The 17,843-nt window shown below is 45.0% G+C and overlaps 1 protein-coding gene across 1 annotated transcript; it reads left to right on the top strand.

Moving 5' to 3' along the window:
* The first annotated feature begins 7,130 nt into the window (after positions 1 to 7,130).
* Positions 7,131 to 8,069, top strand: LOC128846891 (olfactory receptor-like protein OLF4). The gene has a single exon (XM_054046158.1). It carries the CDS (start codon positions 7,131 to 7,133, stop codon positions 8,067 to 8,069), a length of 939 nt encoding a protein of 312 aa, XP_053902133.1.
* The last annotated feature ends 9,774 nt before the right edge of the window (positions 8,070 to 17,843 follow it).

Raw genomic sequence — 17,843 nt, 5'->3', positions numbered from 1 at the left:
CTTGTATATTTGCTTTGTTCTCCATAACTAATTCTCTTTCCTTCTGGGTCCTGTGGAGCAGTGGGTCCAAGAAGGGGCTGTGAGAAAGGCCTAAGGACAGGCCAAGTTAGAAAGTAGCCCAGGGAAGAAGCAATGGGTGTGAATATACAGAGCTGAGCTGCTTATGACAGGGTACCTGGGCTGTAACCCAGAGTAGAGGGCAGGCCGGGGTTCCCCTACCAGCCTCCCAGAGTATGATGACATGAAGATCCCCAGAGATGAGCTGGAAGGCCAATAAAGCCTGAAGTCAGGCTGAAGACCCAGTGTGAAGCTGCTGGACTACTGTTGAGCTGAACTGGCTTTACCTCAGAAGGGATGAGATTATATATGATTTAGCTGGAGGGCCGAGTCACAAGAAGTAGACCACTGCAGAGTGGCCAAAGTGACAGTTGGCACGGGGTGCCAAAGAAGACCCTGCTAGGCCATGACCAAACATGAGGAAGCACACCAGCCAGGGAGTCACTCTTCTAGAGAAGATGATTAACTATTGGAAAAAGCTACCACGGGAAGTGGTGAATTCTCCATCTCTTGATATCTTCAGATCAAAACCAGATGCTTTTCTGAAAGTTGCTTTAATCAATCACACTTTATTGGACTAAATACAGAGTTAACTGGGTGAAAAGTAATGTCCTGCTATGTACAGGAGGTCAGAGAAGATGATTCAATGTCCCTGCTGGACTAAGATCTGTGAATCTATGAACCTTCTTCTAAAGCAGTTGGTACTAGCCAGTTTTGAGACAGAAGAGTGGATAAGGTAGATGACTAGCCTCCTCTAAAGTGGCAATTCCTATGTTCCTTAGAATTGATAAAGAGAAACACCTCATTTCACATTAGAAATTTTCCTATTTCCATAACATTTCCTTTGAAGCTAGAACTTCTCCTATCTCCACATTTTTTTCACTTAGGTTAGAATTTCACCTGTTACACTTGTTTGTAAATTCTAAAAATAAATGCAGCATTAACTCTGCCTTTCTGGCAGCTGAAAATTCCCATTAGCAGAAGTTTCCAGGGAGTTGTTGCTCTCTCATGTAATGAATAAGAGGAGGCAGTCACTTTTGGGATCAGGTAAAAGCCAGCAATGCCAAGTAGGAGAATGGAACTGGGGGTCCTCTGTAGAACTCTCAGATCTCTTTACTGAAGTCCATGAAGAAGATGGAGATAGACTCTAGATCCTGTATCGTGCTCTCTGAAAGACTGTATGAAGATATCACATCAGAGAGTCCAGATTTTGTTATACCCATTTTTGAGGAAGCACAACGTTTCTCATCAGATTCACAGAAGATAAAGGATGAAGTATACTGTCATGAATAATGTGTAACTGAGATACTGTCTTTCTGCGAGATACACCCTGAAGAGACAATTTTAGACGTACATATTATCTATCATTAATTTTCTAATGCTTTCTAAGTTACAGACGATAAAAGCAACCTTATAACACGTGATCTTACAGTTTGCTAAGACTGGAAAAATGTAATTTCTAGCAGATATGAAGAAGAAATAGGCAAGGATTAAAATTAATATTGTATTGTATCTGATATTTACATGGATAGGATTTGTAAACCTGTTAAAACTCCCTAAACAAAGGCATAGAATAACAAACAAACAACTAATATTGTATGCTTAACTAAAACTTTGAATACAAATTCATCACTAAATAAGGCATCAACAAAAAATTCAGAGATGTGTTTGATAAAGAGATAGAATAATAAACCATACAAATGAAGGGCTGGGAAGGGTCTCGAGAGGTCACCTAGTCCAGTGGCTCTCAACCAAGGTTTCCTGTATCCTGGGGGGTACTCAGAGGCTTTCCAGGGGGTACTAAACTCATCTACATCAGTGTTTCTTAACCTGGGGCTTGCAGGCCCAAGGGTGGTCATGGGACAGTTGGCGGGGGGGGAGGGGGGCACAAAGGCAGGGCTGGCATTAGGAGGTGTCAAGCAGTGCAATTTCCCGGGGCCCCACACCATAGGAACCCCCTGTGAAGCTAAGTTACATGCTTCAGCCCTGGACAGCACGGCTTGGGCTTCAGACAAGGCTCACAAGTGAAAAACAGGCTCAGTATCACACTGAAATGTATCAGAGGGGTAGCTGTGTTAGTCTGGATCTATAAAAGCAGCAAAGAGTCCTGTGGCACCGTATAGACTAACAGATGTATTGGAACATGAGCTTTCGTGGGTGAATACCCACTTCGTCAGATGCATGTAGTGGAAATTTCCAGAGGCAGGTATAAATATGCAAGCAAAAGTGAGTCAGGCTAGAGATAACGAGATTAGTTCAATCAGGGAGGATGAGGCCCTGTTCTAGCAGTTGAGGTGTGAACACCAAGGGAGGAGAAACTGCTTTTGTAGTTGGCTAGACATTCACAGTCTTTGTTTAATCCTGAGCTGATGGTGTCAAATTTGCAGATGAACTGAAGCTCAGCAGTCTCTCTTTGAAATCTTGTCCTGAAGTTTTTTTGCTGCAGGATGACTACCTTTAAATCTGCGATTGTGTGTCCACAGAAATTGAAGTGTTCTCCTACAGGTTTTTGTATATTGTATATCCTCCCTGATTGAACTAACCTTATTATCTCTAGCCTGACTCACTCTTGCTTGCATATGTATACCTGCCTCTGGAAATTTCCACTACATGCATCCGACGAAGTGGGTATTCACCCACGAAAGCTCATGCTCCAATACATCTGTTAGTCTATAAGGTGCCACAGGACTCTTTGCTACTGAAATGTAAGTACAATACTTACATCCCCATGGATTTATTTTAGAATTGTATGATTCAGTAAGTGTGCTGTGACACTTTTGTATTTTTATGTTGGATTTTGTAAGCAAGTAGTTTTTAAGTGAAGTGAAACTGGGTGTACTCAAGATAACTCAGACTCCTGCAAGGGGTACAGTAGTCTGGAAAGGTTGAGAACCACTTACCTAGCCCACCTTCCTGCGCTGACCATCTAGACCATCTCTGACAGGTGTTTGTCTAAGCTGCTTTTCAAAGTGTCCAATGACAGGGATTCCAAAACCTGCCTTGGTAACCTATTCCAGGGCTTAACTACCCCTAGAGTTATAATATTTTTCTACTATCTAAACTAAATCTCCCTTGCTGGAGATTAAGCTGATTCCTTCTTGTGAGACCCTCATTGGGAATGAAGAATGATTGATTGTTGTCCTCTTTATAACAACCTTTTACATATTTAAACACTTAACAGGTTCCACCACAGTTTTCTCTTCTCTAGACTAAATCTGCCAAGTTCTTTCCATCTTTCCTCATAGGTTGAGTTTTCAAAACCTTTTCTCATTTTGTTGCTCTCTTCTGGATTCTCTCCAATTTGTTCACATATTTCTTATAGTGTGATAGCCAAAACTGGACACAATCCTCCAGGTGAGGCCTTCCTGGTGCTGAGTAGAGTAGAACAATTACCTCCCTTGTCTTACATACAACATACCGCACAACCTGTGGAACTGTTTGCCAGAGGATGTTGTGAAAGCCAAGATTATAACAGGGTTCCAAAAAGAACTAGATAAATTCATCGAAAATATGTCCATCAATGGCTAATAGCCAGGATGGGCAGGGATGGTGTGTCTAGCCTCTGTTTGCCAGAAGCTGGGAATGGTCGACAGGGGATGGATCACTTGATGATTACCTGTTCTGTTCATTCCCTCTGGGGCACCTGGTGTTAACCACTGTCAGCAAACATGATACTGGGCTATCTGGAAGTTTGGTCTGACCCAGTATGGATGTTCTTATGTCTTTGGTTTTACTTGTTAGTATGTACAGGAAGCTGTAAGGGTCATGCAGTCTATCTGCTCCATTTACATTGTGGATAGCATCTTCAAAGTACCATATGGGAGAGAAAATGATGTGTTATTTGGTTGTCTAGCTCCTTAGGTGCTTTGAAAATCTCATCCTGTCACTTAAATTGTATGCCTAAATCCATTAGGCTCCTTTGATAATCCAGGCCTCAATTCTCTCATTCTTATGCATGGTAAATCACTGCATAAGGACCGACCCTGCAAGGTGTTACTGGTAGCTTGTTACAGAGTAAACTTCAGGGATCTTGTCCCAAGGGGAACATGACACCATTTAAACAGCTCTCAAGAATCACTTCTTAGTCTTGGAGTCAGATGAGGAAAAGCTCTTTGCTCCACTCCCAGTGCTAACTGTACCTCCCTTGTCAGATGCAAGTGTTTGGGGTAAAGAAGAGTTGATATCCTGAGGTGCTGTATCACGGAGGTGGATAGAAAGACTAGACAGACAAATCAGTAAGTAGGGAGATAAACTAAGACAACAGAAAGAGAAAAGCACAGATCAGAATGATCTCACCATGTTTATGATCCACATTAAAAAGGCAGGTGAGATGATTTATATTTTATTCCTCTTTAAACTTATTTTATCCTTTCCATTCCAAAGAACCGGATTTTGTCCCTCCTTATCTAGGTGTGGGTCTCTCTACCAAGTCTCATTGACTTCTGCCTGCTCACACAGTGACAAGCTAGGTGAGGTGATATCTTTTATTGGACCAACTTCTGTTAGTGGGACAGACATATTTTTGAGCCACACAGCGCTCTTCTCTTTCATCCACAGAAGTTGTTCCAATAAAAGATATAATCTCACCTGCCTTAGCTTTCGAATATCTTGGGACCGAGACAGCTACAGCTACACTGCGTGCGCACACAGAGTAAGTTACAGCACAGGGGCGATGGTTGGGAACCCAGCTGCTACTTGAATCACCCATCTCTCTCTCTCTCTCTCTCTCTCGGCAGCACTGTGAGAGTTCATTTGGTACACGTTAGCTGTAATTTTTATTTTTGGAGAGTGTGGTGTGTGTGCGTTTTATGGGCATGGGTAGGAGAAGACACTTAGTTTTAATAAGAATGTAAGAATGGCCATACTTGTTTAGACCAATAGTCCACCTGGTTCAGCATTCTGTCTGAATAGTGGTCCATGACAGATGCTTCCGCGGAGTCAACAGAACATTGAAATTTATTGAGTGATCCATCCCTTGTTGTCTAGACCCAGCTTCTAGCAGTCAGCAGCTTAGGGACCCCCCAGAACATGGGGTTATGTCCCTGACAATCCTGGCTAATAGCCACAGAAGGACCTATCCTCCATGGATTTATCTAATTGATTTCTGAACCCAGTTATACTTTTTGCCTTCCAAACATCCCCTGGTAATGAATTCCACAGGTTGATTGTGTATTATGTGAAAAGGTATTTCCTTATGTTTGTTTAAAACCTGCTGCCTATTAATTTCACTGGGTGACCCCTGGTTTGTATGGTATGTGAAGGGGCAAATAACATGCCCTTGTTCACTTTTTCCACATCATTCATGATTTTGTAGACCTCTATCATGTCCCCCCTGAGTTGCCTTTTTCCAAGTCAACCGCCATTTTAATCTCTCCTCATATGGAAGCTGTTCCATACCCATAATCATTTTTGTTCCCCTTCAATTTCAATAGAACTTTTTAGAGGTGGGCCAGCTACAACTGCACAGAGTATTCGAGATGTGGACATACCATGCATTTATATAGTGGCATTCTGATATTTTCAGTCTTATTATCTATCCCTTTCTTAATGGTGCCCAACATTCTGTTAGTTTTTTTTTATTTCCACTGCACATTGAGCAGATGTTTTTAGAGAACTATCCAGAAAGACTCCAAGATCTCTCTTCTTAAGGGATAACAGTTAATTTAGACTTCTTTATTTTTTTATATATGGATGGGATCATGTTTTCCAATATTCATTTTATTGCATTTATCAACACTGAATTTCACCAGTCATTTGTCACCCAGTTACCCATTTTTGTGAGATCTGCTTGTAACTCTTCTCAGTTAGTTTGGGCTTAACTATCTTGAGAAATTTTGTATTGTATGCAAACATTTTTGTATGGGTTAACCTTATTTCCAGATCATTTATGTCTATGTTGAAGAGCTGTGGTCCCTGTAAAGATCTTTGCCAGGGGCCAGCTATTTACTTCTCTCTACTGTGAAATTTCCCTTCACACAGAATCTGCCTGTGTTTACCTTCAGATTCTAGTACAAAATCAACCTCTGTGTTTAGGTATTTGTCTCATGAGTTGATAATGAAGGAATGGTGATTTTCTCTCTAAGGTCATATGGGGAGAAAAATAGATGGGACATTGGAGAGAGCATTGCTTCATTCCCATTTCCATTGAAAACTAATGTCAAAATAACCACTGACGTCTGTAGGGGCAGGATAGATTCTCTTCTATATGTAAAGCCTGATATTCAGACATGCAGGACAGTGAGTCAAATGTCCCATTGAGTCAGAGTTTAAATGACTTACGAACAACAGTCCCATTAATTTTCTATCAGGCCCCTCTTTTAAATTCATGTCACAGTGCTGAAAGAATGTTTGCTGGTCCCATTAATGTCTTCTTGAAAAATCCTGATGATTTTAATAGATATGACTCCAATCATACACTACAGATATTAAATAGTTTTCAAAAAAATGGTCTAGAATAACTGATAAAATATAATAGAGAAAGAGATGCCCAGCAATTGCAAATTGGCCATAGCTCCATTGGGGTCAATCTTCCAAACCCCATGCTGGCCTAACTCAGCTGTAGCTCTGTTAAAGTCATATGGCCAGATTGAAGAGATTGTGTGGGAATGCCTTCATTGCCTTGTGGTTAGAATCCTCACCCCAGATGCAGAAGTCCAAGGATCCAGTAACCCTTCTACACTGCCTCTTTTATTTTGTATCCAGAGCAGAACAGGGTCAAGAGGAGAGGCTGAGGGAGCCCCCCAGAAGACTGTCCCTTAGTCACAGCTGAGCAGGGTATTTGTGAATACCAGTGGGGCCTGATGCTGGGACTTAGGCATCGAAAGGAGCAGTTAGATGCTCAAGTCCTTTTGTGAATCCAGCCCATTTTGTCAATTTAAAGCACACAAATTCCATCCAGCAGCTCTCTCTCTCAATTTACTCTGTTTTAAACACACCTTTTACAGGCAGGAATAGGCTCTCTTTACAGGCATGCTACTGGTCTGAGGATCTTCACATGTGTTTTCAATTTACTTTTATTAGCAGTGTTAATTAATTTTTTTTCTGGTCTTCCAGATCAAAGATTTCCTAAATAAATGCCAATGGAAAATCAAACCAAAGTCCCTGAATTTATTCTCCTGGGACTTTCCAGTGAACCACAGGTGCAGATTTTCCTCTTCCTGGTGTTTTTAGTTATTTACCTGGTTACTCTGGTTGGGAACATACTGATTGTGCTGGTGATAAGAGCTGATTCTCACCTTCACACCCCCATGTACTTCTTCCTCTTCCATTTATCCTTTGTTGATATCTGCTATTCCTCTGTCACGGTGCCTAAAATGCTGATGAACTTCCTAGCAGAGCACAAAATTATTTCGGTCAATGGCTGCATTACCCAGATGTTCTTCTTTATCCTCTTAGCCGGTACAGAAATTTCCATTCTCTCAGCAGTGGCTTATGATCGCTATGCTGCCATCTGTGACCCATTGCATTACATGGAGATGATGAACAAAGGAATCTGTGTTCAGCTAGTGAGTGGGGCATGGACTATTGGGTTTTTACATGCCCTGCTTAACACTGTTTTCATCTTCAAGTTGCATTTCTGTGGGCCCAATCAAATCTGCCATTTCAGCTATGAGCTCCCACCCGTATTACAATTGTCCTGCACTGATACCTTCACTAATCAAGTGGTGCTTCTCACTTCTGCTGTGATACTTGGATCAATCTCCCTCCTTCTCATCCTAATCTCCTACATTCACATCATCTCCAACATCCTGAGGATACCCTCTGCACAGAGCAAGCATAAAGCCTTCTCCACCTGCAGCTCCCACCTGATTGTGGTTGGTTTATGGTACCTGGCAGCTTTTATCCAGTACACAAAGCCCAGCTCAGTTTCCTCTGTGGCTTTGGATGAAATGTTTTCCATCCAGTACAACATCTTGACTCCCATGTTAAACCCCATCATCTACAGCCTGAAAAACAAGGAGGTGAAAACAGCTCTAAGGAATATATTGGGGAAATTCAAGTTTCTCAAGTAGTGTTGCACATAGAACTGTGGGTAACTAGTGTTTGGGACATTCTCAGCTCAGGTAGATGACTGACACTTCGGGCCAAGTCCTCCAGTGGTCTAAATCAGTGTTGATCCATTGAAGTCAATTGCCTAGATCCCTACTGCATGTAAATCAGCTATAGCTCGGTGGGAGCCTGTGGCCCTGACAGGGAAGCTGAGGCTCAGGTTCAGGCTGGATCAATAGGGCAATTCACTTGTGTATGAAGACCAAATAAATGCTAAAAGGTCATGGTACTTTTGAGCCAATTCACGTATAGGTATACATTAAAGGGAAATGTTAGTGCTATTGTCTTCACTGATCAACTTGTTGATTTGCATATACTTAGTTAACTCTAGATCAAAAAGATGTACAGTAAAAGTGGTTTTTATCTGGCACTTCACCAGCTGGAAAACTCTATAAACCAGAATTTATGATTTTCGTTGAAATTTCAGTTTATAGTCTGGTTGGTATAGAGCCAGCAGGGGGTTGGAGCAGGGAGGGGGTGCGGGGCACAGGCTTTGGGAGGGAGTTTGGTGCAGGAGGAGGCTGGGGCAGGAGTTTGGGGCGTGAGAAGGAGTGCTGGATCCAGGGGCTGCTCACCTTGAGTGGCTCCCCACAAGCGGTGACCTGTCCTGGCTGCTCCTAGGCAGAGCTGTGGCAGTCAGCTCTGCACACTGCCCCTCTCCCATGCTCCCCGAGCGCTAGCAATGCAACTCCCATTGGCTGGGCACGTGACTATTTTATTACAATGTAATGTGATAATTGCATTGTGCACACCACTAACTACATTGCTTATCAAATAAGGGTTTAAGGACTATAGCAAACAAATATTAATTTCAAAGCAAGGGGTCACTGCTGCTGCCTGAGGTCAATTACTCAAGTTACATTTCCCACTCATCCTCATCAAAGGAAAATCACAAATGGTTAAAGACCCAGCTGGCTTTGTCAGCTTCTCTTCTGAGAACAAGAATAAATATCTAGTTTAAGGGAGAAATTCTGTATCTCTGAACTGCTTAGATTCTGAAAGGGAGAACCCTAAGCAATTGGACAGAAGTTCCCAAAGCCACTTTGGGAAACCCTGAGAACTTACAGAAAACTAGCAGACATTACATCTCTGCATCATTTGGATTACAAACTAGGACTCACCTCTAATGCATTTTTATCTGCTTTAGCTTCTCAATAAATCTCTCTCTCTCTCTCTCTCTCTCTCTCTCTCTCTCTCTCTCTCTCTCTCTCTCTCATATAATAAATCTTTAGCTAGTTTACTAAAGGAATTGGCAAACAATGTTGTCTTTGGTGAGATCTGGAGTATACCTTGACCTGGGGATAAGTGACTGGCCCTTTGGGGCTGGAAGAACCTATTGTGTGGTGATTTTGGTTTTAATAACCTTTCATCACAGAAGTCCAGTTTGTCTGGGGGGTCATGGAGACCGAATGTCTAAGAGGACTGTCTGTTGGCTTCATGGTGAGCTAATACAGTGATCCAGGAACACATATTTATTTACAGTGATCCAGGAGCACATATTTATTTCTGGTTTGGTTAAATCTAACTATAGAGTAGACCATCAGTTGAGGAGTGTCTGCCCAGTTATGACAGTCTGACCTGAGACTGGCACTCACAGTTGTGACCCATACCAGACACTGTGACAGAGCCAATGGGTCTGATCTTCAGCTGAGGTAGATTAACAAAATGATCTAGGTTTGAACAGGAGAGATTGAGAGAGACCCACATTAGGATATCCCATAACCCAGTGATAAGGGCACACCCCTGGGAGGGGAAAGATCCCTTTTTAAATTGTTTCTCCTCATCAGCTTGAAGCAGGGGTCTCCCACATCCCAAATGAGAATCCTAAATGCTGGGATAAAAGTTATGCCAGAGCTCCTCTTCCTAATTCCATCTCCTTATTGTCAGAAAAAAAACAAATGGATATAAATGGCCATGAACAAATTCAGGCTGTAAACGAGAAGAAGGCTTCTCACCATCCGAGGGGTACAGTTCTGGAACAACCTTTCATCAGGAACTGTAGGGGGATACAACTTAAATAGCTTTAAGAGAGAGATCAATAAATATATGACTGCGTTTCTTGTGATGGTGGGGGGTGAGGGGTGGGGGGCAGGGCTCAGCAGCCCTGGGGCTCACTTCTGGCTTATGTCTCAAGTTCTAAAAGCTCATGCTTCAGGGTTTTGGGTCAGGAAGGGGATCAACCCCCGGCAATGTATATTAGGAGGTGTGGGGTTTTTGCCTCCTTCCTTTGAAATATCAGTGATGGGCACTGCTGGAGATGGGATACTGGATGGAGTGGGCCAGGCCTCTGAGATGGCACCCAGCATTCTCTTGCTCAGATGTTGCCTGGGCTGTTCTTGCTCACCTAATCAGGGATCAAGAACTAGCTAAGGACACAAAAAATATCAGCTAATTTTTAAAGAATATCAGAAGCAGGAAGGCTGACCAAAAACCAGTGAGGACACTGGATGATCAAAATGCTAGAGGAGCACTCAAGGAAGACAAGGCTGTTGTGGAGAAGCTAAATGAATTCTTTGCATTAGTTGTCACTGCAGAGGATGGGCTGGAGAACTCCACACCTTAGGTGACAAATCTGAGGAACTGTCCCAGATTATTTTTATTATTAGAGGAGGTTTTGGATCAAATTGATAAATTAAACAGTAATAAGTCACTAGGACCAGATGGTATTCCCCAAGGATCCTGAAGGAACTCAGATGTGAAATTGCAGAACTACTAACTGTGATATGTAACCTATTACTTAAATAAGCCTCTGTACCAAATGACTGGAGAATAGTTAATGTGACACCAATTTTAAAAAAGGCTCCAAGTGTGATCCCAGCAATTACAAGTCAGTAAGCCTTACTTCAGTACCAGACAAATTGAACTAGAGTAAAGAACAGAATTGTCAGACACATAGATGAACATGATTTGTTGGGGAAAACTCAACATGGTTTTTGTAAAGGGAAATCATGTCTCACCAATCTACTAGAATTCTTTGAGGTGGTCAACAAGCAGGTGAACAAGGGGGATCCAGTAGATATAGTGTACTTAGATTTTCAGAAAGTCTTTGACAAGGTCCCTCAGTGAAGGCTCTTAAGCAAAGTAAGCTGTCATGGGATAAGAGGGAAGGTCCTCTCACGGATTGGTAGTTGGTAAAATGATAGGAAATAAAAGGTAGGAATGAAAGAAAGGTCAGTTTTCAGAATGGAGAGAAGTAAATAGTGGTATCTCCCAGGGGTCTGTACTGGGACCAGTCCTGTTCAACATATTCATAAATGATCTGGAAAAAGGGTAAAGGGTGTGGTGACAAAATTTGCAGATGATACAAAACTACTCAAGATAGTTAAGTCTAGGAAGACTGCGAAGAGCTAAAAAAGGATCTCACAAAACTGAATGACTGGGCAACAAAATGGCCAATGAAATTCAATGTTGATAAATACAAAGTAATGCACATTGGAAAACATAATCCCAGTTATACAAACAAAATGACGGGGTCTAAATTAGCTGATACCACTCAAGAGAGCGATCTTGGGAGTCATTATGGATAGTTCACTGAAAACATCCACTCAATGTGGATACTTGTTGCAGGGAATATTTGACAATATGGTTGTTTGTTTGAAAAGTGTGAATTGGGAGTGATTTGTTCCAGGGCCTTGAGTGGTTGATTGGAGGGAAGGCTTTGAGCCCAGGAAACTGCTTTAAGCCAAAGGCCTGGTCTACATTATGAGTTTAATTCGAATTTAGCAGCGTTAAATTGAATTAACCCTGCACCCGTCCACACAACGAAGCCATTTATTTCGAAATAAAGGGCTCTTAAAATCGATGTCTGTACTCCTCCCCGACGAGGGGAGTAGCGCCAAAATTGATATTGCCATTTCGAATTAGGGTTAGTGTGGCTGCAATTCGATGGTATTGACCTCTGGGAGCTATCCCATAGTGCACCATTGTGACCGCTCTGGACAGCAATCTGAACTCGGATGCACTGGCCAGGTAGATAGGAAAAGCCTCACGAACTTTTGAATTTCATTTCCTGTTTGCCCAGCGTGGAGAGCATCAGTGACCACAGAGAGCTCATCAGCTCATGGAGTCCGATAATAGAAAAAGAGCACCAGCATGGACCGTTTGGGAGGTACTGGATCTGATCGCTATACGGGGAGAGGATTCAGTGCTAGCAGAACTACGTTCGAAAAGACAAAATGCCAAAACTTTTGAAAAAATCTCCAAGGGCATGATGGAGAGAGGCCACGATAGGGACTCAGAGCAGTGCCACGTGAAAGTTAAGGAGCTCAGACAAGCCTATCAAAAAACAAAGGAGGCAAATGGTCGCTCCGGGTCAGAGCTGCAGACATGCCGCTTCTACGCTGAACTGCATGCAATTCTGGGGGGGGCACCACCACTACCACACCTCTGACCGTGGATTCCGAGGTGGGGGTAATCTCAGCCACACCTGAGGATTCTGTGGATGGGGAAGAGGAGGAGGAGGAGGAGGAGGACGAGCTTGCGGAGAGCACACAGCTCTCCGTTCTCCCCAACAGCCAGGATCTTTTTCTCAGCCTGACTGAAGTACCCTCCCAACCCTCCCAAGGCAGTATCCAAGACCATAACCCCATGGAAGGGACCTCAGGTGAGTTTACCTTTTAAAATATAAAACATGGTTTAAAAGCAAGCGTTTTTTAATGATTACTTTGCCCGGAGGACTTGGGATGCATTCGCAGCCAGTAGAGCTACTGGAAAAGTCTGTTAATGTGTCTGGGGATCGAGTGGAAATCCTCCAGGGACATCTCCATGAAGCTCTCCTGGAGGTACTCCAAAAGCCTTTCCACAAGGTTTCTGGGCAGTGCAGCCTTATTCCATCCTCCATGGTAGGACACTTGACCACGCCATGCTAGAAGCAAGTAATCGGGTACCATTGCATGACAAAGCCTGGCAGCGTATGGTCTTGGTGTTTGCTGGCATTCAAGCAACATCCGTTCTTTATCTCACTGTGTAATCCTCAGGAGAGTGATATCGTTCATGGTAACCTGGCTGAAATATGGGAATTTAATTATGGGGACAGAGGTGGCCCTTCCTACTGGGCTGTTTGCCTGTGGCTAAAAAGAAATCCTTCCCTGCAGTTAGCCAAGCGCGGGGAGGGGGGGAATTGGTGCTGAGCTTTTCGCGTTTGGCTAGCAAGGATCTTCCCTGATACCAGCCACGCAGTGGGGGGAGGGGTAAAGCGATCATCCCAGATAATTCATGGGGGGGGGAGGGTTAGTTTGGTTTCTGCAGGGATCTTCCCTGACAGGGCCGGCTTTAGCAAGAGCGGGGCCCGATTCCTGGGGGCGGGGCTTGCTGCAAGCCCCGCCTCCAGGAATCGAGCTGCGCCGCGGGGGGGACAGGAGGGGAGCCGCGCCGCGGAGGGGACGGGGGGAGGAGACCCGGGACGGCACCCGCGCCGCGGAGGGGACGGGGGGGACCCGAGCCGCGGGACGGGACGGGGGGAGCCGCGCCGCGGGGGGGGGACGGGGGAGACCTGAGCCGCGCCACGGGGGGGGGACCCGAGCCGTGCCGCGGGGGGGGCCGCGCCGCGGGGGGGACGGGGGAGGGGGAGACCCGGGACGGCACCCGCGCCGCGGAGGGGGGGGACCCGAGCCGCACCGCGGAGGGGATGGGGACCCGAGCCACGCCGCGGAGGGGATGGGGGGGGACCGGAGCCGAGCTGCGCCGCTGAGGGGACGGGGGGGGGGACCTGAGCCGAGCCGCGCCATGGAGGGGACAGGGGGGGGACCCGAGCCACGGGGGGGACGGGACGGGGGGAGCCGCGCCGTGGGACAGGGGGAGACCTGGGACGGGACCCGCGCCGCGGGGGGGACGGGGTGGGGGGGACCCGAGCCGCGCCGCGGGGGGGACCCGAGCCGCGGGGTGGGGGAGAGACCTGCGCTGCGGGATGGGACGGGGGGAGCCGCGCTGCGCCGCGGGGGGGACACCCGAGCCGCGCCGCGGGGGGGGGGGGCGAGCCGCGCCGCGGGGACCGGGCCGGGCCAGAGCCACTGGGGCCTGCGGGAACTGGCCGCGCCTCCCCGAAGCCCTTCTCGCGCCCCCACCCCCGCTTACCTTGTGCTGCTGGCCCGTCCCTGCTTCTTTTCAGCAGGGGAGGGGGCGGGGCGTTCAGGGGAAGGGAGGAGGGGCCGGGGAAGTGAGCTGGGGGCGGGGTTGATAGCTGCAGCGCGGGGCCCTCTTGGCGCGGGGCCCAATTCAGCTGAATCGGCTGAATCGGCCTAAAGCCGGCCCTGTTCCCTGATACTAGCCACACGGTGGGGGGAGGGATAAAGTGCTCATCCCAGAGAATTGGATGGGGGGGGTAGTTTGTTTTCTGCTGCTGAAGGTTAACAGGAAAACTGCAGCACTCAACGGGCTTTGCTTGGTATGTGGGAAAGGAGGACGCAGAAGCCGAAAGACAATGGCTTACCATGGCCGCATGCAAGCCGAAGTCTGTTGCCCAGACCTGTGTCTGTGATCTCTAACACCAAAGCCACAGGCACTCAATATTAAGATGCAAAATGCGACCTTGCACTGAAATCACATGTGCTATGTAATGTGAATAGTGTTGTTCACCATGAAAGAGTATAAGCATTGTTTTGTAAAATGTATCTTTTTAAAAACTTCTCTCCTTTTTTCCCTCCCTCGAGCAGCTGCAAATTTTTCAAGCCTCCCTCCTCTGTCCTGAAGGCTATCTCAGATAAGGCGGCAGAAAAAGAGGACGCAAGACAAGATGTTCTCGGAAATCATGGAATCCACCTGTAATGAAAGAGCTCATTTGAATGAGTGGAAGGACACGGTATCAAAGTACAGGAAAGATGCAAGTGAATGTGAGGTCATGAGGGACACTCGAGATGAGAGGTGGCAGGGTGAAATGCTAGTGTTTTTGAAGATGCGAGCATCATGAACCCTTCCCTGCCAGCCCGCATTGATGTTGGTGAAACGTCCCTTGTGATCCACCAGTGCTTGCAGCACCATTGAAAAGTACCCCTTGCGGTTTATGTACTGGGTACCCTGGTGCTCCGGTGCCAAGATAGGGATATGGGTTCCATCTATCACCCCACCACAGTTAGGGAATCCCATTGCAGTAAAGCTATCCACTATGACCTGCACATTTTCCAGAGTCACTACCTTTTGTAGCAGCAGCTCAGTGATTGCTTTGGCTACTTGCATCACAGCAACCCCCAAAGTAGATTTGCCCACTCCCAATTGATTCCTGACTGACGGTTAGCTGTCTGGCGTTGCAAGCTTCCAGAGGGCTATCGCCACTCGCTTCTCAACTGTGAGGTCTGCTCTCATCTTGGTATTCTGGTGCTTCAGGGCAGGGGAAAGCAAGTCACAAAGTTCCATGAAAGTGCCCTTACGCATGTGAAAGTTTCGCAGCCACTGGGAATCATCCCACACCTGCAACACTATGCGGTCCCACCAGTCTGTGCTTGTTTCCCTTGCCCAGAATCGGCGTTCCACGGCTATAACCTGCCCCATTAACAGCATGATCTCCAAAGCGCCAGGGCCTGTGGTTTGATAGAATTCCATGTCCATGTCCTCATCACTCTCGCAGCCGCTGTGCCGTAGCCTACTCCTCGCCGCCTGGTTTTGCAGGTTCTGGTTCAGCATAAACTGCACGATAACGCGCGAGGTGTTTACAATGTTCATGACTGCTGTCTTGAGCTGAGCGGGCTCCATGCTTGCCGTGGTATGGCATCTGCATTGTTCACCCAGGAAAAAGGCGTGAAACGGTTGTCTGCCGTTGCTTTCCTGGAGAGAGGGGAAGGATGTACCCAGAACCACCCGCGACAATGTTTTTGGCCCCATCAGGCATTGGGATCTCAACCCAGAATTCCAATGGGTGGAGGAGACTGCGGGAATTATGGGATAGCTATGGGATAGCGACCCACAGTGCAACGCTCCGGAAATCGAAGCTAGCCCTGGTACATGGACGCACACCGCCAAATTATTGTGCTTAGTGTGTCCGCATACATTCGACTTTATACAATCTGTTTCCAAAATTCGAATTCTGTAAATTCGGATTAATCCCGTAGTGTAGACATACCCATAGATAATTAAGGGTATGCGAATGGTAAGTGTATAGTAAAGGTATTTCCACATGAGGAAAGCTTGAAAATACTGGGATTGTTCACCTTAGAAAAGAGATGATTAAGGGGGAATTCTATAAAATCATGAAAATGTGGAGAAAGTGACTAAGGAAGTGTTATGTATCCCTTCACATAACACAAGAATTAGGAGTCACCAAATGATATTAATAGGCACTGGTTTAAAATAAACAAAAGGAAGTATTTCTTCAAACATTGCACAGTCAACCTGTGGAACCTGTTGCCATTGAAAGTTGAGAAGGCCAAAAGTAAAACTGGGTTCAAAAGAGAACTAGATAGGTTCATGGAGGATAGGTCCATCAATGGCTACTAGCTGAGATGGTCAGGGTTGCAACTTCATGGTCTCGGTTTGCATAAATCTCTGACTCCCAGAGGCTGGGACTGAATGATAGAGAATGGATCACTCGATAATTGCCATGTTCTGTTCATTCTTTCTGAAGCACCTGGCAGTGACCACTGTCAGAAGACAGGATACTGGGATAGATCGACATTTGGTCTGACCCAGTATGGCCACTCTTACATTTTTATTCTGAAGTGCTACAGTGGTGCAAATGTAGTGCAGCAACTGTGCTGCTGAAATATTTCTACGGTAGACATGCCCTGAAAATTATGTCTTCCTCCTGCATTTCTTGCAAGGAATGGCTTAGGCATATGCCTCCCTGAGACAGATTCCTGGCTGCGGATCACAAGTAGAGATTGGAGCCTCCCTGCAACACCAAATTTAGACATCAAATTCCATAAGAGGGGTGGGGTTTAGGACACACCTCTCTCATTCCCATCTCCTATTGGATAGCTAAGGAAGCTCCCACTTTGCATGCGGCTTTTGTGTTTCCTGTTCTCAGATGCCTATCTCACCACAGTCACTGTTCAGGCAGTCTAGGTGCCTAACCCAGTGATTTTCTTTGAGGAGCCCAGTTATTTTCTGGGCACCTAAAAGTTGCAGTGCCTAAGTCCTTGTGTGAATCTGACTCTAAAATGTATGACTTTTCCCCAAAAAATTTGTTTTGAAATTTATCTATGGGGGGGGGGTGAGGGTCGAGAGAGAAACATAAAAAAGGGTAAACAAAAAAAAAACCATGCAAAAGTGAAAAGAAATCATGTTTTTTCCAGGTTGAACAGAAGATTTTTCATTCTGGCAAGAAAACTGAAATAACTCTCACTTTACGTCAACCCTGATTAAAACAGACTGTTTTTTTAAAGACACGTTAAATAGTTTAATTAAGAGTTAATACCAAAGCTCCTGATATGTGATGGAGGAGCACAGGTCCACATGTACTTTCTCCTGGAACATTCACTTCATTCTTTTACTATTTCTATTTTATAATTGTATAATTTGTTTTTTAATTTTCCATTTTTAAAAATATTTTCTTTGACATTTTTTGTTTTAAATATCTTTATATTATTTCTATTTTATTGTATTTTATATTTATTACTTCGATTTTATAGTCTTTGGGTTTATTTTATTTTCATGTTTTTACAATTTATTTTTATTTTATCATTTTTATAGTGTATTTATTATTTTAATTTTACGTCCCTTTGGTTTCATTTATTTTACTTTTTATATTTCATTTTTACTTCTATTTCTTTTACAATTTTAGAATGTTTATTATTTTAATTTTATATCCT

The sequence above is a fragment of the Malaclemys terrapin genome, chromosome 12 (assembly GCF_027887155.1).
Source record: "Malaclemys terrapin pileata isolate rMalTer1 chromosome 12, rMalTer1.hap1, whole genome shotgun sequence".
NCBI classification, from domain to species: Eukaryota; Metazoa; Chordata; order Testudines; family Emydidae; genus Malaclemys; species Malaclemys terrapin.
This window is presented reverse-complemented; position numbering and strand designations above follow the sequence as displayed.

Bases quoted from the DNA above. Each gene is read 5' to 3' on its own strand.
- LOC128846891 (XM_054046158.1), top strand. From the start codon at position 7,131: ATGCCAATGGAAAATCAAACCAAAGTCCCTGAATTTATTCTCCTGGGA.